Here is a 19820-nt window from a genome sequence, read left to right as displayed (position 1 = left end):
GGCGGCTGAGGGCTCGTGGGCTTGAGCCGTGCCGTTCTGAGGTCTCTTATCTCTCCCCACCCTCTCTCCCCCCATACCCTGGACTTATCCCAGGTCTGTGGCCACACAGGCCACACCCTCCACGGGTCATGATAAGGGTGTGGCCACCTTGTTGTCCCCAGCCCCTGTTGGTCTTGGGAGTCCTTGAACAGGGCCGGGGAGGCTGAGATGGGAAAGGAGTGGCCCTGCAAAGCCCCCAAATTGCTAAGGCCGAGTCTGGTTCCAGGAAAGCTGGCCCCAAATGATAGACCAGAACCACAGGCCAGAGGCCCGGCTGCCTGTCCCCGCCCACTCTGGGCAGAGAGGCTTGGTGGGAATGGGGGTGGGGGATGGGGAGGGAGGGCTCTCTGGGCTCTGGGGGTGGTTCTGCTTGCCTCGGCTGGTGGGGTCTGTGGGCAGGGCTCTGGGTAGGGAAGGGTGCTGTGGGTGCTCTTTACGGGGACAAGTCTGGAGTTTAAGTCTTCGAGGGGAGGGGTGAGGCCTCTCTGGGGCTGTGGCCAGGGGTCCCATCCTCACGGCCCCTGCAGAGATGACCACTAGGCTGTCCTGACAGATGACGCAGATCTGCAGGCAGGCATGGGGGTAGGCGGGTGAGCACCTGTACAACAAACACGATTAAGATTTAGAATGGACCCAGCAGGGATGTATAGGGATCCTAGGTCACTCTCAGATGGGCAACCTGAGGCTCAGGATAGGGGCCAGACGCTCCTGTAGGTCACTCAGTTTGTCCCTGGGGGATGGGGGGAGGGTCTTGCCCTGTGGAAGCTCTGGGGCAGGTATAAGTGAGCGTGCTTCACAGCCCTGGTCTCCGGCTGAGGAGCTGCCTCGGCCCATCCCCATTAGGCTCGGGAAGGAGCTGGTGGGTGCTGGCGGGGGCCAGGCCGTGGTTTCCCAGCCTTAGCCATTCAGAGCCAGGTCAGCAGAGCCAGGCCCTCAGGCCCCTATAATTACCGGGGTGGGAGTTGCGGCCCTGCATTGGAGCAGGGGTGAGACTTCCAGAGTGAGCCAGCCCTGAGGCCTCCACAGGGGAACCAGGGTCGCTCCAAGGACCAGCCAATGGCAGGCATCACCTATCCCTTCAGATCCCTAGGCTCTGTCTTTCCAGCCATCTGCCCCCATTTTGGAGAAAAGAACACTGAAGTGGGAATTCCCATCTGGGAACTGGTCACAGCCGGGGCTCTTGCCGCACGATGAGCTTGATGATCTATGATAACATTTGTAACATTTATTGACTACCTACTATGTGCCAGGCACCATTCTAAGCATTTTACATGGGTCAACCCATTTAAACCTCACAACAACCATGTAAAGCAGATCTTAAAATTAATCCCTGTTACAGAAGAGGAAACTGGCACAGAGAGTTTAAGTAACTTGCCTAAGGTCACAAAGCAGGGAAGGTGGAGAAGCCAGGATTTGAACCCCGATGGTCTGGCTCTGCAGCCCATGCTCTTGGAAATTCATCTATGCTGCCTGCTGCTCTGAGAGAGGTAGGGTAAACATGGGGTGATGATGACTGTGTTTGGGGAGCGAACGTGGGCACCAGGTGGCCTGCCCTGGATGACAGGGCAGAAAGAGACCTCAGGATCATGTCCCAACCTTTCATCTGAGGCTGCTCTGAACCGGGGGGTCCTGAGGTCAGTGTGGGTTTCTTCTTACACCTTGGCCTTTTTGAGGACTCTGTGATGTCAGCAGGGTGGGTTCTGGACCTGGCTCCTCTAGGGGCTACTGAAGGACCAGCAGTGATGGGGGATCACTGTATCTGTGACCAACCAGATGGTGAGTCGGGCCAGGTTCCATCCAGCTCTGGGGGTACCTTCAAAGTTACAGGCACCTCCTCAACAAGAGCCCCAAAGGAGGGAGTTGGGGGGGCACCCTGATAGACATGACCTTGGATTTGGGCCCTGGATGAGGTGGATCTTAGCAGGTGGAGATGAACAGTCCAGGAAGAGGGCATGGCTGTAGTCAAGGCTTGGAGGCCTCTGGGCCATGATATGTGAGTCACAGGGGCTTCAGACCAGCCAGGCCAGTGGTTTCCAATCACCTGGGCAGCGAGTTAATAGATTCCTGGCTCTAGCTTCTAGACAGGGTGATTGTGCAGACCTGGAGCACAGAGGCCTCAAATGCTAGAAGAAGTCTGGGCTTAATTTGGGTGGCAATAGGGAGCCACTAAGCTCTACTGGGCAGCCACCCTCAATGACCTAATTTGGTTACACTCTCAGAACAGTGTCTGGCATGTAGTAAGCACTCAGTACACGTTAACACCCATATTATTGTTGTTGTTAGCAGTAGTATTACTGAACCAGGGACCTGGGCCAATGGATTTTGAAGACCTCATGGGTGACTCTGGGCCCTAGCCAGAGTTGACAACCACTGTGCCACGGCCTTAGCTCCCTGAGTCCGGAGATTGTCTTGTGGTCTCTGAAACCCCAGCCCAGGACTTAACAGGAAGTTGATAAGCGCTTGTGTGATCAGGTTGCAGGAGGGATGCTGGATGGGCTAGTAGAGGCTGGAGGCAGGGAGTCCAGGGAGGAGGCAGTTGGAGAAGGAGAGAGAGAATCATTGGGGCTCATTCATGGGAGACAATGGGGGTGTCATGGTCCACTCCCAGGTGTCTGCTCTGGGGAGTGGACCAGGTAGGTGATGGAGCCGTGGAATCGGGGTCCAGGTGGCTGGGATGCTGAGAGATGATAGAGCCTGTGGGGTTGAGCCACCAGAAGGCAGTTGGCTTCGGGGGGGGGGATGGAGATGAGGACATCGAGTTGGGGAGGGGTGAGAACTCTTTTAAGAACTTCAGCTGTGGGAATTCCCAGGCGGTCCAGTGGTTAGGACTTGGTGCTTTCACTGACATGGCCTGGGTTCAATCCCTGGTCAGGGAACTAAAAAAAAAAAAAAAAAAAAAAAAAAAGACCTTCAGCTGTGAAGCGGGGAGAGAGAAAGAGCGGCTGGCAGGGGGATGAGGCCGGACTGTTTTTACCACCAGGGTGAGAGAGGGGCGAGCACGTTTGTGCGCCGATGTGCAGGAGACAGGAGTGAGGGAGATGCTGACAGAACAGCTCAAGCAGCGGCTGACCCGGGCCAGCTTCCCGGGAGGCAGGAGGGGCAGTTGGCCTTGGACAAGAGGAGAGCCCCTTGGAGGCTTGAGAGGGGTGTAATTAGGGTCAATGGGTAAGAAAATTCAGGTGCTCCTGCTTTTCCAGAATGTTTTCTTGGCTCAGGGAGGAGGACCCTGTGGGCAGAGGACGATGTGACTGTGGATTTGGGGTGACTGCCTGGAGAGGCCTGGATCGGGAGCTGTGGCCGTGGGACAGGGGGGCGCTGCGGGTGTGGTGGGAGCCCCGCCTTGCCCGCCCCGGGCTGTTGGGGCTGATGGAGTGGGCGTGGTCTGAGCTGGAGGAGGCTCTGCTCCTGGGCGTGAGGCCCGTCCTTTGACCCGCTAAACCTCAGCCTCCAGGAAAGAGACTAAAAATAAGGCTGTGGTGAGGAAGGGAGGCGGGGTGTGGGTCCAAGCCTGCCTGGAGCCCAGAGGAAAATCTGAGACAACGGTCCGGGCTGCTGTGACACACGCTCCCTGTGCCAGTGGCCAGTGGGATCTCACTCTCCTGCAGCCATGGCCCTTGGCAGGCCTTGAAGAGGGAAAACAACCGAGAAAGGCTCAGGCAGGGCCTGACCTAGGGTCTTACGGCCTGTACGAGGCCCTGTTCCCTGGAAGGGTTTCTCTGGCCTTCTGCCTGGAACTCAGGCCTCGGACCCAAGACTGGGTTGCCAGGGGGTACAGGGGTGGGAACATCCAAAGCTGCCCGCGCCTTGGGGTCTAGACTGCTCAGGAGTTCCCAGGGACCCTGGATGCCCATCTGGGTATGGTGAAATATTCCTCCCCCTTACAAGGAACTCTGTTCAGTAGAGGAAGTCAAGGAAGGCTTCCTGGGACTTTCCTGGCGGTCCAGTGGTTGGGACTTAGCCTTCCAATGCAGGAGGTTTGAGTTGGATGCCTGGTCAGGGAGCTGGGATCCCACATGCTGCAGGGCCAAGGACCCAAAGTATGGAACAGAGGCAGTGTTGTAGCAAGTTCAATGAAGACTTTGAAAATGGTCCACATCAAAAAAAAAAAAAAAAATCTAAAAAAAAAAAGAAGGAAGGCTTCCTGGAGGCAGAGGCAAACCTGGACCTTAAAGTCATGGGTGGGGGAGTGCGTCCAGTCACATGGCTAGGATGTGCCTTGGGGAGGAAGCAAGAGTGTTTTGATTTGCTGTGGACACATGCCGCCTTTATGATGACCACTTTGATATGGTCTCCCTCCCAGAAAGTGGGCCTGCGGTTGCTGCAGATCCACGCCCTCCTCTGGGCCGTGGGTGGGGACCCATAGTGCAGGGCCCAGGGGGAGTTTTACCCTCCTGCCATCTCCTGACTATCCATCCTTCCGTCTACCCAATGCCTAAATTGTGATGGTCTCTGTCCTGGGTTCCGGAGATGACTTGCCATGGTCCCAGCTCTCAGGGGCCTCATGATCTAGTGGGGGGTGAGGCAGGCCCCCGCCCATCCACCTATGCAGCCACGGCACAAACAGTCACTGTGTGCCGGACCCCGGGCTGGGGGGCAAGAGTGAGCCACGCAGAGGCTGTGTGGCAGAAAAACAAGCTTTGGTTTTTGATAATAGACCCGGTTTCAAATCTCACCCCTGACATCTCATGTGCTGTATGACAAGTTATTTCATTTCTTGGAGCCTCCGTTTCCTCATATGTAAAATGGGGATGATAGTCATAGATAAGCCTGGGTAGCAGGGATGGAAATACCCTCTGTAGAGCTTCACATAGTACCTGGAACTTAGCAGGAACCAGTAGCTAGTGGCTCTTTGCTGCCGGCCACAGTGGATCCAAGGAGCTCATATCCGTGTCCCTCTGTGTCATCTCTGGAGATCAAACTAATCCTAGTGTGACAAGTGTTAAAACAAGGATGGACAGGGGAGAGTGGGGGCAACTAGCTTATGGAGGGTGGTGGGAGGGGGAGAAATTAGGGAAGACTTCCCAGAAGAGGAGGCATCTAAACTAGTCTTGAAGGTATGGCGAGAATTAGCTCAGCCAACAAAATTGCACCAGGGTAAGAAGAGGGAGCGTGTGTAGTCAGGGGCCCATGAGTATTTTGGGGTGGCTAGGGTATGGGGTGCGGGGTGGTGTCCTGAGAAGTGAGTCTGGAGGGTGGGGTTGGCGGGGGTGAACCTGCAGCCCCACGGCCTGCTGAAGGCAGGGGAGCCACAGGTGACGGTGATTCTGCAGGAGAGGGATGTGATCGGATCAGGAGGCTACAGAGGCCCTGGCTCAGGACTGGGAGTGGGCTGTGAGGCCGGGAGGTGAGCGTGGGTGGCTCCCCAAGGTTGGGCCCAGCCATGCCACCCACAGAGCCTGATCGAACTCAGGGCCTCTGAGGCCTGGTCGGGGCACCTCGGAGATCCCACTTGGTGGACCTGCCATCCGCAGGCCCAGGACCGGCCCCTGGTTTCCGCCTTCAAGGTAAAGTCCCAGCCCGCCCTGGTTATTAAGTCATTAGCTGGGTCTCACACAGCCTCTTCATTATGGGTAATTATGGTGAATCCACTCTGGGTATTAACAAGGAGGAGACCAGCTGCTCTTGGCTGTCAGGCTGCTAGAACAGGAAATCCCTCAGCATCCCATGCCTGGGTCTTGGGTGGGGGGACAGTGGCTTCTGCCCCAGCCACTGGACGGGACCCTCGTACTGTGTTTGGAGATTCCACTTTCACCCGTTTCCCTGTGGTGTGACTTTGAACATGTGGCTTACCCTTCTGTGCCTCAGTTTCCTCATCTATCCAGTGAGATGATAGTACCAGCCTCATAGGGTTGTGTGAGGGTTAAACTAATGAAGCACTTAATGCTCAATAATACGAACCATCATCATTTTAAATGCTGACGTCATCATCACCATCGTATCGAATAGTTCTGGGAGTCCCCGGAAGGCAGGGTCCTGGTCCCTTCCTCTGTCCCCTACATGGGGAGCTCCTGAGACAGGCCCTGTCTCCTTTCTCCCCTCTTTCTTCTCAGTGCAGACGTGCAGTGGTCAGGGGGACTCTGGCCTGTGGCCCAGTCTCCTGCTGTCCTCAGATAAGCTGAGGCAGGGGCCCTGGGAGCTGTGGGGCTGGGGGTTGGGCTTACCCGGGAGCCCTGGCTGAGGGCTGCACGGGGTCAGAGGGGGCTGGGCAGTTGCTGGCCTCTATACAACCACGGCTGGGTCTGTCCACAGCTGTCGATCGTTTCTAGTTGTTCTGGTTGCCGCCCCTCTTTGACGTAAAAAGCCCTAACGAGCGCAGAGGTGGCTGGGAGTTGGGAGAAGGGCAGACATGGCCTCAAGGGCTCCCCTTCCCCCAGGAAAGCAGGCCCGGAGCCCCGTCTGCTTCCCTCTGCCTCTGGGCTCCTGCATCAGAAAATTGGGAGTCCTGGTTATTGTCCTGAGGACAGCTGGGGGAGCACATGTTTGTGCACACGTGCAGGTGAGCGGGTGTGTGTGTTGCCTGTGAGCCCTCTCCGCCCTCTCCTCGGCCAGGGGGCTTCTCCTGCAGCTTTCAGTGGCTGCCCACCCACTCTCTGGGCTGTGGGCTTTGTGGTCTCCCCTGACGGCAGGGTCCACGTCTGGGGTCCCAGCACTTAGTCTGGGGCTGAGCTGCAGATGGGCAAGAGGCCCAGGCTGGTAGGAGGCTTGGCTGCCCCGCTGGGCCGAGTAACCATGGAGGAGCCTCGCCTGTCTGCACCTTGGACCCCACACTGGCCGAGTGAGGGGATGTGGTCCTGTCCCCAGTGTGAGCACCTCAGGGTAGAAGCTTGGCCTCCAAGGTTTCTGGTGGCCTGGCTAAACTCGGCGGGGTGGGGTTCTCTAGATGGGGCCAGGCTGGGCCCTGCAAGGTGGAAAGAGGGCTGGGCTGGGGCTGAGGGTCGCCTAGGTGGGGTGTGCGAGTGGGGGCCCCCAGGCGTCAGGCGTCGCCAGTAACCACCCTCTATCTTCTCCTCCCAGGTGTCCTTCTGGATATCCAGCAGCACTTTGGGGTCAAGGACCGAGGCGCCGGCTTGCTGCAGTCAGGTGAGGTCCCCCTCCCGCCCTGGCCCCCCTCCTGCTTTCTAATACCTGGTGGGGATTCCCTGCCTGTCTCTTCCCTGGTCCTGACTTGCTGGAAAGGGCGTGAGTTTTGTGTCCAAATCCCACCATTGCCTCTCACAAAAGGCACCGCTTCCCGAGCCTCTGCTTCTATTCTTGTGAAACAAAGCAAATAACACCTGCCCTGAGGGCCTGTGGGTGAGATACAGGAATGCAGGCAACCTGGGAGTCACCTCTCAGAAGCCCAAACAGGAAACTCCAGCTGGTCAGCCCAAGAGCCTCTCGCAGGCCCAGGGCAGGAGCCTGAGAACCTGGGTCCCAGACTAGACCTGGGCTTGAGGTTCTCAGCCCCTCACCCCCTGGGGTCCAGCCTTGGGACTGGTGGGGAGGCAGGGCCCGAGCCCCCCTGGGCCAGGGCAGCATGGCAGGTGAGTAAGCAGCTATTCCAGCCTCTGCCCCTCCCTCCAGGGTCCATGTCAACCTTGTGACTGCCCTGCCTGCTGTGTAGCCCTGTAGGACCTGAGCTCTTGGCCCTCCACTGGCTGCGGCCCTGCCGGCTGTGCCCTCTGCAGGACCCTCAGGCCTGGGCGGAGACTCAGAGCCAGTATTTCATCCCAGGGCTGGTTCTGACTCGGCCCTGACCTTGCTGTTTCCCCTTGGTCGTGGAGTCCATCTGGCCGTGAGGCCCAGTTAGATGTGGCTGCGAAGGTGCATGGTCTGCATTCCACTCTGGGAGCCCCGTCCCCTCCCGGGCTCTCCTGGGAGGGAGGGGCAGAGAGGCTGGCTCTGTCCAGGAACCTGCCTGACCTGTCTGGGTGGCATTCCACCACGCACTGTGCCAGGCCTCCACGGCCTCCTTGAGCCACAGCCATTCAGTTAGGCTCAGTGCCCATCCTCATTTCCTAGATGGGGCCTCTGGGGCTCAGAGAGGGGAGATGAAAGCTCCAGGGTTCAGCCTGAATACATGAGAATTAACCGAGCTGGGACTATAGGGCAAGGCTGTGCCGTCCAGTTCCTCCTAAGGGCGCCCAGGCCCCTGCCCCTGCAGACATCACCTCCACCCGGGATGTGAGCCCAAGCCCCTCTGCTGGCTCCGCCCCCCCCCCGCCCCCCTTGCTTGGCCTCCCTGGCTAGGTCAGAGCAAGTCATCCTGACCCGGGGCCCGGGACAGGTTCCTCCAGCCTCCTGGGCTCCGTGCAATGCAGTGACCAGCACTTCCAGCTGGAGAGACAGAGTTGAAGCTGGATGGGAGTGTGGGAGGGATCAGGCTGCCGAGCTGGTGAGGGAAGGGCAGGAGGGAGCCTAGCTGCCCATCCCCCTGCTCCGTGGCCCCTGAGTCACTGGGGACCCAGCCCAAGCCTCATCCCCCTCCTGCTCTGGCCTCCTCCATTCAACTCTCACTGATAGAGGTCAGGGCCAGTGTAGCCGCCCAGGGAGCGGGTTGGGAGGGCTGCGAGGGTCCTAGCGCTGCCTCAATTATGTCCCAGGCTGTGTCCTTCTTATCCCTGGCGACCTGGCCGGAGGGGGATAAATCATCCACAGCGTCATCTTGTTTGAGTCTTCCTCCTACAAGCCCCCTTTGGTCAGCTTCACTTTCCAAATGGAAGGACAGAGGTCAAGAGAGGGGAAATGACTTGTTTAAGGTCTCATGGTGAGAGAGTAGCAGGCCTGACATTGGGACTTCCTCTTGGCTTGGGATGGGGGCACAGGTGGCCGCTGGATTGGTGAGGCTTATCCCAGGTGTCTGAGTGTTCTCGGGGTGGGTGCCTCTGGGCCACGGTGAGAGTTCCCAGCACTCTCTGAGACCCTCTAGTCATTACTCTGCGGCCCTCACCCTCCCACCTACCCTGGGCACAGCTGGAATGGCTCCCCAGAATGTCCTTGCCTCTCTGGCCAACTGAGCCAAGAAGCCAGGTGGGCTAGACCAGGATGTGACCCAATGGGCTACCAGGCAAGTCACCTAATTGGCCTCGGCCCCGTGCACCTGGCTCTTCCCTCATAAGGTCAGAGCCAGGTGTTGCTGCTTGCCCAGATCAAAGGGCCAGGGCTGACAGCTGGGGTGCCTGCTTATTTGTGGGCACCAGGAGCTGCTGGGCCAGGAGACAGGGTCGGGGGGTGGGGCGTGGGGTGGCTGAGAGTTCGGCCTGGGCCTGCCCCTGCTGTTTCCCCTCGGGACCAACTCAGGGCTGGGGTTCGTGGCATCACGAGGAAGTGTCAGGATTGGGGGGCGGGGGCAGGGGGAGAGTGGGGACAGAGGAAGAGCCAGCTCAGACTGAAACCAGACGGCGCCTTTGCTTTGGGACCAAGTCTCCTGGCCTTGCTCCCTCCTCACTTTGGCCAGCCTTGCAATATCCTCCCACTTCGACAGAGACTCAGGTTCTGAAGGCAGAGCTGGGCAGCCCCCGTGGCTCTCCCCGCAGGACCCTCCTGTTAGAAGGGAGGCCCGAGAATCTCCCTTCCTGAGGCCTCAGTGGCCAACCTAGGATTTATATTCTGAGCAGAGTCTGAAGGAGGAGTAGTTCCCATTCTTCCCGTAGGGGCTCTGAGTCTGGTGGGCTTCCAGGTACCGATGGCGCCGGCTGTTCTGGGTCCTCCCCATCAGCCTGCCGGCCTGGGCCTCCATCCTCCCCATCCTGTGGGCAGGGAGGGTGCTCGGGCAGAGCCTGACCCCACCCACCCCACGCCTGCCCGAGCACCCTCCCTGCCCACAGGATGTGGAGGATGGCGAGTCTCCTCCAAATAACAAGTTGGCCAGATCCGGACTTTGTAAAAATAGACCTGGTTCAGCCCAGGCTGAGGTGGGGATGGACATGTGCTCTAAGGCCACAGTCTGGGGGCTCAGGGCTCCCCCAGCGCAGACCTCACCCGCTTCTGCTCCAGGGCCACCTTCTCAGCAGCTCCGTGGGTTCGGAGTGCAGGTGGTCGGGGGGCTGCCTGAAGGGGCGTAGAACCCTCGGCGGGAGTCGTTTCAAGCTTTGGGTGCTGGCCTCCTCGGCAGGCCCACGGGAGAAGGCCTCCAACCAGCACCATGAGAGGTGGGTGGCGCCTTAGGGATGCTGCCCAATCCCTGTCTCCTTGATGACCTCCTGCCGGCCCTGTGAGGAGGGGCGCATCACCCATCTTGCAGAGGAGGGAGTGAGGCTCAGCCCTAGCTTCTCCGGGTGAGCCAAGGGCTCTGACTCCTCCCACTCGGCCCTCCGCGGCCCTGCCCCCTGCCCTGGCTCCCTGCCAGCGGCTCCATTGTCCCAGACCTGTGGGCTCAGCACACGTGAGCTGACGGAGGGCTTCCCCACACCCCGACCACAGGATGTCCTCGTGCCGGGAAAGCCGGCCCTGCCGAGACCAGGGGTGGGGCAGCCAGTCTGCCCAGAAAGCTCTCCTCAACCAGACAAAGACTGTGGGGTTGTGGGTGCTGAGCCCAGGAAGCTTCTAGGCCGGGCTGGTCTTTATTTTCAGCAGAGCTTCCCGCTGGCTGGAGAAGGGTCTGCGCCCCCATCTGGGACATGGGTCACCTGCCCAGGCCTTTGCCTGTGCTGTTGCTTCTTCTTCTTTTTTTTTTTTTTTTTTAAATTAATTATTTGGCTGCGTTGGGTCTTCATTGCTGTGCGCTGGCGTTCTCTAGTTACAGCGAGTGGCAGCTACTCTTCGTTGCTGTGCGCGGGCTTCTCATTGCAGTGGCTTCTCTTGTTGCGGAGCACGGGCTCTAGGCGCGCAGGCTTCAGTAGTTGTGGCATGCAGGCTCAGTAGTTCTGGCTCGCGGGCTCTAGAGCGCAGGCTCAGTAGTTGTGGCGCACGGGCTTAGTTGCTCCACGGCATGTGGGATCTTCCCGGACCAGGGCTCGAACCTGTGTCCCCTGCATTGGCAGGTGGATTCTTAACCACCACGCCACCAGGGAAGCCCCTGTGCTGTTCCTTCTGCCAGGAATTTATTTCCCTCCAGGCCCTACCTAGTTGTGTTCAGGCCTCTCTGCTGGCTTGTGACAACCCTGAGGGCCGGGAGAGGCCCTTTCTCTTGGCTCCCCAGAGCAGAAGGGAGGGCTGGAAAGATGGATTGTGTCTCCCTGCTGACCTTGGATTCCCTTGTCCCCAAGGGGAAGGCCCTGAGAGACAAGTGAGTCCAGGGTCGGGAGGGTTGCTGTGTCATCTTGGGCAAGTTCTTCCACCTTCCAGTGGCCCCAGCTGTACAATGGGACAGACGGTAAAACTCAGGTTGGGACTTGGTGACCTTTGGCGGGACAGGGGTGGGGATGGGATGTGGCTGCCCCAGCAGGAGTCCATCTGAAGTCCCAGGTGCCTCTGCCCAACCAGAAGAGCAGGCAGAAAGCCAGCGGGGAAAGCACTAGGGCGGCTGCCTTCCGGTTCTGCTGTGGACAGGAGGATAGGGGTAGACCAGGATGGCTGAGGTCTGGCCGAGGTCTGGCCGAGGCCTGGCCGAGGCCTGGCCCACCTCCTCCAGCCCCTCTGCACCCACCCAGTGGGGGCTTGGCCAGCGCTCCTCCTTGAAGGGGGAGAACAGTGTGCTGTGGATCTCCACTGCCCTCTAACTAACACCAAACCTGGAACTAGGGGTTAGGGCCCGATCTCCCTCAGTGGCCTCCTCTCCCACTGCTTCCTCTCTGTATCACCTTCCCAGCCTACAGCCTCATGCGTCTTCCTGCTGTCCCCGACACACCCTGAACTTTCTCTGACCTTTGGAACATCAGCTGGGATCTTCCGCCTTCCCAGCCTGGCCACCTGTGGTGTGATTTAGAGCAAGGACTCTGGAGTCAAATTGGGGTATAAATTCTGGCTTAGCCACACACGAGCTGTATGATGTCACTCCTTTTAGCCTCTACTGTTTCCTCTGTAAGATGAAGGTAATAGGGAGAATCAAATGAGATCATCTGTGCTTATGGCCAGGGCACATCCCTGGGCCTTGCCTATAGTAAATGCTCCATGAACGGTAACTGCAGTTATCCCTAACAATAAGCATTATGCCTCATTAACCATTATACAGTCTTATAAGATTTGTAATTCATATTTTAGTATACTTGATTTTAAGTAGTATCATCAGGGTGAACTCCTATGCAGCCTTCAGTGCCCTGCTCTGCCATCACTGCCTCTGTGAAGCCTCCCTTCATTGTCTTGGTAGGATTTGGCCCTCCTTGCTGGTTCCCTGGCATTTTAACTCTTTAAGCTGGGCAACCCATGGACAGGGTCTGCTTCTTGGCCAGACAGGGGGGCAACTCCTATTCTGATTCTTTCTGTCCACTCCTCACCTAATACAGACAGGCATAGAGGCAACAATTCTTCCTTCTCCCCTAACATGTGTAAGTCCTGATGAGACTGAAATCTCTTTCCAGCCCATATCCTGGTCTGATCTCAGGCAGGTCCTGGGAGACAGACCCAGCAGGAAAAATTCTTTTTCTAGATAAGAAGAAATAATTTCTACCTTGACTGATCTAAACAAGGGCCCAGTGTTGACCAAGAGCTGACCCACTCTGGGCATGGGCAGGGCGTGGCATTAAGCACCTTACACGCATTATCTCATCCAGTGCTCAGAGCAAGCAGGGAGTTGCTATTTTTATCTTTATTTTACAGATGAGGAAGTTGGTGTGCTGGAGGTGGCTTAGGTTCATGAGAGTTGATTGTTAAATTTTCAGGAATTGTGTGAGCTGGTTGTTAAGCACAACCGTTATTGCAAACTAAATTATATAAACTTACAATTACACGACATCACAGCAGAGCACAGGGAGATCGGCTCGGTGCTTCGCGATGACCTAGAGGGTTGGGATAGGGAGGGTGGGAGGGAGGCTCAAGAGGGAGGGGATGTGGGGACACGTGTATGCGTATGGCTGATTTGCTTTGTTGTGCAACAGAAACTAACACAGTATGGTGAAGCAATGATACAGTTATACTTTGTATAATTATACTCCAAAGAGCTATTAAAAAGAAAAACCCAAAGGTAATAAACATTCAGAATTCATCACCCCCTAATTATTTTGCTACCTTTCACTATTATCTACGTTCTTAAGGTTATTTATATCTGTTGGATCTAGGTGGTAGAAATACTCCATGTACAGCTCTGTGACTGCATCTCTCTTCCCAACTCTGATTAGTGACATCACCTTGGTAGCTTGAAATCAGGCCATGGTGGGAGTATGTGCACCATGAAAACGGGCAAACACTACACATCAGGGCTCCCCCCCACCCCGCCTCATTTTTGGAGAGCCAGCTGCTAAACATTTATCAGTGCACCACTGAATTGAGGGACAGAGAGGTTGTGACCTTCCCAAGGTCACCCAGCTGGAAAGGAATAGAGCTGAATTCAAGACCAGGCACTGCGTCTCTGGTGCCCAGATTTGTGCACCTCTCTGCTGATTCTGCCCGAGACCCCAATCACACAGTTGGGGTTAAAAGATTGCCCCCCACACCCATACACGCTCACCATCCTGCTCCCTGGGATAAGTGAGGGACAGTCGCGCTGCACCAGCCCAGCCTGCTCTCACCTCCTTGCCTCCTTCCTCCCCTCCCTCTATCTCTTCTCCTAGGGGCTCAGGTCTGTGAGGGAACAGCCAGACCCTGTGAATGTTTAGCTTGGCCGGCCACCTTATCTGCCCACCCGGCCTTTGTCTGGCCATCTGCCCGTCAGCTGTGGGATGGCCTTCCAGGAGGAGGAATCAGGGGCTGCCTCACCGCATGACCTAGCGACTACCCTGCGTTGCTGGACTCTTTATCCCCCCTGAGACCTCGAAGGCCCCTCCCATACTAGTAGTGCCATCCCCACAGGGTCCTCTAAGACTCTGCTGCTCTATTGTTCTGGAAGAACAAAACCAGGTCACATCACTCCTCTGCTCAGCATCCTCTGGTGTTTTCCTTTCTCACCCGTAGAAGCCACAGTCACCACAGTGAGCCACAAGGCCCTACCCCATCTGGCCTTTTCCCCAGGGTCCCTCTGCTCCAGCCACTCTGGTCTATTTGTTGTTCCACAAATATGCTAAGCACATTCCTGCCCCAGGGCCTTTGCACTTGCTGTTCTCAACCCAATATTTGCATGATTTGTCTCCTCCTCTCCTCCAGGTCTTTGCTGAAATGTCACCTCTGACCTTTCTATTTAAAATGTTAACATCTGTTTTCTTTTTCTCACACACTTTTCCTATCTCCTGTTTCTGCCCTTTTTCCCTCCTTAGCATGTGTCACCCCTTGACATACTATGTTTTTTATTTCATTGTTTCTCACTAGAATGAAAACTGCAAGAGTCTAGGAATTTTGGTCTTTGTTGAATGGATGAAAGGATGGATGAATCAATGAGTGAATGAATGAACAAATGAATGACAATGTTGCCAAATGTCAGGAAAGTCTCTGCAGTCTGCTGGGAGTGAGGGTGGCTGTGTGATCTGGCAGGTATAAGACTGGGGGTTCCAGGTCCAGTTCTGCCCCAATTTGCTGTGTGACCTTGGGTAGGTCCCTTTCCCTCTCTGAACCTTTTTTTCCAGTATAATAAGGAGAGTAGCATGGCAAAGTATAAGGAACACTGGCTCTGGAGTCAGACAGGGGGCCAAATCCCCACTGGGACATTTACTATCGGTGGGGCCTTAGGCAGGTCACTTCTCTCTGAGTGTCTCCCCATCTGTGAGGTGGGATGGGGGTCAGAAAGATACACAAGATGCTGTGTGGTGAGCCCCTAGCACCTGACAAGTAGAAAGTGTTCAGTGAATAATCTTTACTCTTTTAAAAAGTACCCGAAGGGCTCGTCTGCCACTGGGCATTGAAGAGGATGGAGTCGTGGAGTCTCCTAACCCAGAGGGCCTGTCCCGCCTCCCCTGGGCCCAGATCTGGCCGAGGTTGCCCCTCGCGGGCAGCGGCTGCTTCCTCAGCAGGCGCCTGGCCTCTCGCTGGGTGGTCTGGGCGGGTGGGCTCAGCCATGAGACCCCTGTGCCACAACTGCGGCTCTCCTCTCCCCACGCAGCATTTATCTGCAGCTTCATGGTGGCTGCCCCCATCTTTGGCTACCTGGGTGACCGCTTCAACAGGAGAGTGATCCTCAGCTGTGGGATTTTCTTCTGGTCGGCTGTCACGTTCTCCAGCTCCTTCATCCCGCAGCAGGTGAGGCCTGCCCGGGCATTCCACCCGGCATTCCTGCTCATCCTGTCCCTGTGTCCTGGTTCCTCCAGCGGGTGGCAAGTCTGATTGACCTATCCTAGTCTAGACTGGGGTTCCAGCCCGTTGGGTCCAAGTATGGTGGGATGAGGGGGGTCTTTGGGTACTTCTATACACTGGCCCTACCGATTGGGCTTTCCCCGTGCTGGCCCTGAACTGAGGGACTCACAGCCCTGTGTGGCATCCTGACTCTCTCTGAGCTGCTTCTGATTTGGGGAGGATGCAAGGATCAGGGGGGCAAGTCTGGCCAAGGAGTCAGGACCCTTGGGTTCTAGTTCTGGCTCTGCCGTCATCTTGCTGTGGGACCCTAGATGCGTCACTACCCTTCTCTAGGCCTCACACAGTTTGCTCTTTGTCCGACCATCAGCCAACTCCTTGGGTCAAAGTCCTAGGGAGACAAACATTAGTTCAGTGTAAGGAAGATCTTTCTTTCTGTTTTTTTTTTTTTTGGCCACAATGTGCAGCTTGTGGGATGTTAGTTCCCCAACCAGGGATTGAACCCAGGCCCTCAGCAATGAGAGTGTGGAGTCCTAACCACTGGACTGCCAGGGAATTCCCAGGAAGGAAGATGTTTCTTACTTGGCTCCTGCAGTTCTGGATTTGAATATCCCAATTCTGTTGCCCGCTCAGCTTTGTGATCTGGAGAAACTTCTCTGAGCCTCAATTTCCTCATCTTTAATTGGGGATAATACTTCTTAGTATGAAGGGTGGTTGTGAGAAATAATTGAACTCATGAATGTCCAGACCCTGACACATGGCAGGTTTCAACAAATCATTATTTCTGTTCTTTCTTCCAATGAGGAGATACGTTGCTCTGAGAGGTAGTGAGTGTCCCGTCACTAGGGGTCTTCAAGCAGAGGATGGACAATCACATGATGGCTACTATAGAGGGAGATAGAGGAAGAAAGGGAGGGACTTCCCTGGTGGCGCAGCGGATGAGAATCCGCCTGCCAATGCAGGGGACACAGGTTCGAGCCCTGGTCCAGGAAGATCCCACATGCCGTGGAGCAACTAAGCCCGTGCACCACAACTACTGAGCCTGTACTTTAGAGCCTGCATGCCGCAACTACTGAGCCTGTGCACCACAACTACTGAGCCTGAGCTCTAGAGCCTGCGTGCTGCAACTATGAAATCCGCGCACCTAGAGCCCGTGCTCCGCAACAAGAGAAGCCACCACAATGAGAAACCTGCGCACTGTAATGAAGAGTAGCCCCCGCTCGCTGCAACTAGAGAAAGCCTGCATGCAGCAATGAAGACCCAAAGCAGCCAAAAATAAATAAAATTAAATCTTAAAAAAAAAAAAAAGAAGGGGAGAAGACCAGGATTTGCCTTCAGGGAATGTTCAGCCTAGGGGACAAAGGAGGAGACCCTGGCCTTGGGAGCACCCAGGCCTGGGGATGGGAAGATGTGACAGGAGCTCCCATGTTCAGAGCCTTCAAGATAAGCAAAGTGCTGAAAGTCCTCACTGAAGAGAGAGCAGTCTCTGACATCCATGTGGTCAGGGAAGACTTCCTGGAGGAGGTGGCAGTTGAGCTGGGCAGGCAAGACAGGGAGGTTAGGCCTTTTGGTGAAGATAGCACAGGCAGAGGGAGCAGCCCCATGGAGGCAGAAATGGTGGAGTGTGTTGGTAGATTGAGGAGGAGAGTGCTTTGGCTGGAAAGGAAGGCAGGGACCAGGTCATGGAGAGCCTTGAATGCCAGGTTGGAAGGCCTGAGCTTTCTCCTGAGGGAAGTGCTGGACCCTGGAAGAGTCTGAAGAAGGGCAATGGTGAGTCAGATTTACACTGATAGAGAGGAGGTTGGAGGTGAGGGCAGAGAGAACTGGCAGGTTTGGGGGATACAAGTTTGCTTCATGGGGCAGCTTCATAGAGAAGGGTCAGGCCAGGTAATAAGCTCCAGGCCTAGGACTTCCCTGGTGGCGTAGTGGTTAAGAATCCACCTGCCAATGCAGGGGACACAGGTTTGAGCCCTGGTCTGTGAAGATCCCACATGCCACGGAGCAACTAAGCCCGTGCGCCACAACTACTGAGCCTGTGAGCCACAACTACTGAAGCCCGTGCACCTAGAGCCCGTGCTCTGCAAAAAGAGAAGCCACCGCAATGAGAAGCCTGCGCACCACTACGAAGAGTAGCCCCCGCTAGCCGCAACTAGAGAAAGCCCGCGTGCAGCAACGAAGACCCAACGCAGCTAAAAATAAATTAAAAAAAAAAAAAACCAAAAGATCCCAGGCCTAGAACGTCAGGTAGAGCCTGATGGCCACAGTCAAAAATGGGGACTGGACCAGAAGAAGCTTCTGGACCCCCTCTGGCTCTTGTTCTGCCCCCGACCAGGCTCCTCATTGTCTGACCTCTGGGGCTGCTTCTGGGGTTAACCAGTGAGTACAGGAGCGCGATGTCAGGGCTGGGCCCCACTCTGGGTGTGTGGAGGGAAGGGAGAGACGGGGAGAGAAGATGAGTAGAGGCAGAGAGAGAAACGGATCACTCCCAATTAATCTATGAGTTCATTGCAGTCACAATCCGAGTCCCGTGGGGGGTTTTTGGCGGACCTTGGCAATGTGATTCTGAGGTAAATCTGGCAGAGAAAGTGCCCAGGAACAGCCAAGAACATTGTGAAAACAACAATGAAAGGGCTCTTGTCCTATCAGTTATCAGAACATGGCTATTCTAATGAAAACAGTAGAGGGATAAACTCAGAGATCAAGGAGACAGAGTCCTCCTTTCTATGGGAATTGAGTGGAGGATGAAAGTTGCATCTCAAATAAATGGTTTTGGGAGTATTGACTCTCCATCTGGATGGAAGATAAAGTATGGTCTGTATTTCTAACCATACTTCAAAATAAATCCCAGCTAGGTGAAAGTTAAGTAAAAAGCGAACCATAAAGGTCTAGAACTATAATTCAACCAGAAAAAGACAAACAACCCGGTAGAAAAAATGGGCAAAGGATAGTGACAGGCACTTCCAGGGGAAGATCCCCCAACAGGCAACATATGTAGGAAGAGATGGTTCTCGGCTTCTTGAGTAATCAGGGCACTGCAAATTAAAACAACAGTGAGTTACCATTTCACACCCATCATATTGGCAGCAATTAAAAAGGCTGACAATACCAAGTGTTATTCAAGCTACTAGTGGGAGTGTAAATTGGTAGAGCCTCTTTGGAGAGCAAAGTGGGGCAGGATTTTGTAAAATTCTGTGTACACCGCACAGCCCAGCCTTCTACTTGGGGGTATATGCCGAAGGGAGAAACTCCCAACTTGTGGACACAGAGTGACAGGTTTACGTAAGGATGTTTGCTGCAAGTTTTGTAATCGAAAAAGAAGAGAGAAACTAAATGACCTCGACTTGGGGGGCGCCCAGATAGAGTGGGGTGTATTCATACCGTGAGCCTCTTAGCAGCACATGGATGGACTAGCTCTATGTTAACCAGCTGAAATGGGTTTCCAAAATGAGGGAAAAATCAAGCTGTGGGACAAGATGCATGGAATGCTCTCTCTCTTTTTTTTAATATTTATTTTACTTTTGGCCGTGTCGGGTCTTAGTTGCGGCACGCACGATCTTAGTTGCGGCACGTGGGCTGCTCTCTAGCTGTGGTTCATGTGCTCAGTAGTTGCGGCATGTGGGCTCCCAGTCCCCCAACCAGGGACCGGACCCGCGTCCCCTGCACTGGAAGGTGGATTCTCAACCACCGGCCCGGCAGGGAAGTCCGAGGGATGGTCTTTTTATGTTTATTTTCTGAGAGCACACAGGGGACACTAAATGTTGTTCCTTGGTACATGTATGTGCAGGCAAAGGTAGAGAGGAAGTCGTGACAAATGCACAAGATAGCCAGTTCCTGGGGGAGGAGTGGGGATCTATGGGATCCCTTGTCAAAGAGGTCTTATCTGCCTGCTCTTGTACGGAGGAGAATAAGGAAATCACTCCCATTTTCTTTCTCTTTCTAAAATATAACAAACATAAAAGATAAAAGAATATTTTGTATCATTCTGGGATGGACTAGCCCTTCTTGAGCAAGATGTGAAATCCAGAAGCCATTAAGGGAAAATCAACAGCTTGGACAGCATCAAATTAACCAACACAAAATAAAGCTTCTGTATGATGAAACTCCCCACAAACAAAGTGGAAAGAAAGATGATGGAAAATATTTGTGACCTATCTAATAAACCTCAATTCCCATGATATAGAAAACGCTAACAGAAACCAATACAAGAAAGACAAAGAACCCAACAGAAAAATAGGCAAAGGCTGTGGGCTGCTGCTTCTCCGGGAAAGAAGCCCAGGCAAGGGGCCAGGAGAAGGAAGACTCAGAGATGGAGGGTGAGAGAGCGAATGAACTATGGAAACGAGAGGCGCAGACATGGATGGGCAGGACCAGCGACACAGAGAGAGGGCCGGGAAAGAGATGTGCAGAAACAGGGAGACCCAGAGGAGGGCTGGATGTGGGCAATGCTGGCCGGATGGGTGGTCGGGGTGGGGCCGGGGAAAAATGACCAGGCTTGGTTCTCAGGACCTGGGCAGCTGGGGGGATGCAGGGGCTGGGTCCACATCAAAGGG

At 55.3% G+C, this 19820-nt stretch overlaps 1 protein-coding gene across 11 annotated transcripts in view; it reads left to right on the top strand.

Moving 5' to 3' along the window:
• The window catches only part of SPNS2 (SPNS lysolipid transporter 2, sphingosine-1-phosphate), a 42073-nt gene that overhangs the window by 13919 nt on the left and 8334 nt on the right, over nucleotides 1-19820 (top strand). For 7 of the 11 annotated variants that reach the window (XR_016388877.1, XR_016388876.1, XM_089900578.1 and 4 more), the window contains exons 2-3: nucleotides 7054-7119; nucleotides 15083-15219. Coding sequence is in view for 9 of the 11 variants with exons in the window: in XM_089900578.1 (XP_089756704.1) it covers nucleotides 7054-7119; nucleotides 15083-15219 (203 nt within the window). In the remaining 2 variants the exon portion in view is untranslated. The other 4 variants (XM_089900581.1, XM_089900585.1, XM_089900580.1 and 1 more) reach the window with 3 other exon arrangements.

This window comes from Delphinapterus leucas, chromosome 19 (assembly GCF_059928025.1).
Source record: "Delphinapterus leucas isolate spDelLeu-1000000601 "Yukka" chromosome 19, BTC_Dleu_Yukka2, whole genome shotgun sequence".
In the NCBI taxonomy this organism is placed as follows: domain Eukaryota; kingdom Metazoa; phylum Chordata; class Mammalia; order Artiodactyla; family Monodontidae; genus Delphinapterus; species Delphinapterus leucas.
The sequence above is the reverse complement of the archived record's forward strand: the minus strand, read 5'-3'. Positions and strand labels throughout refer to the sequence as shown.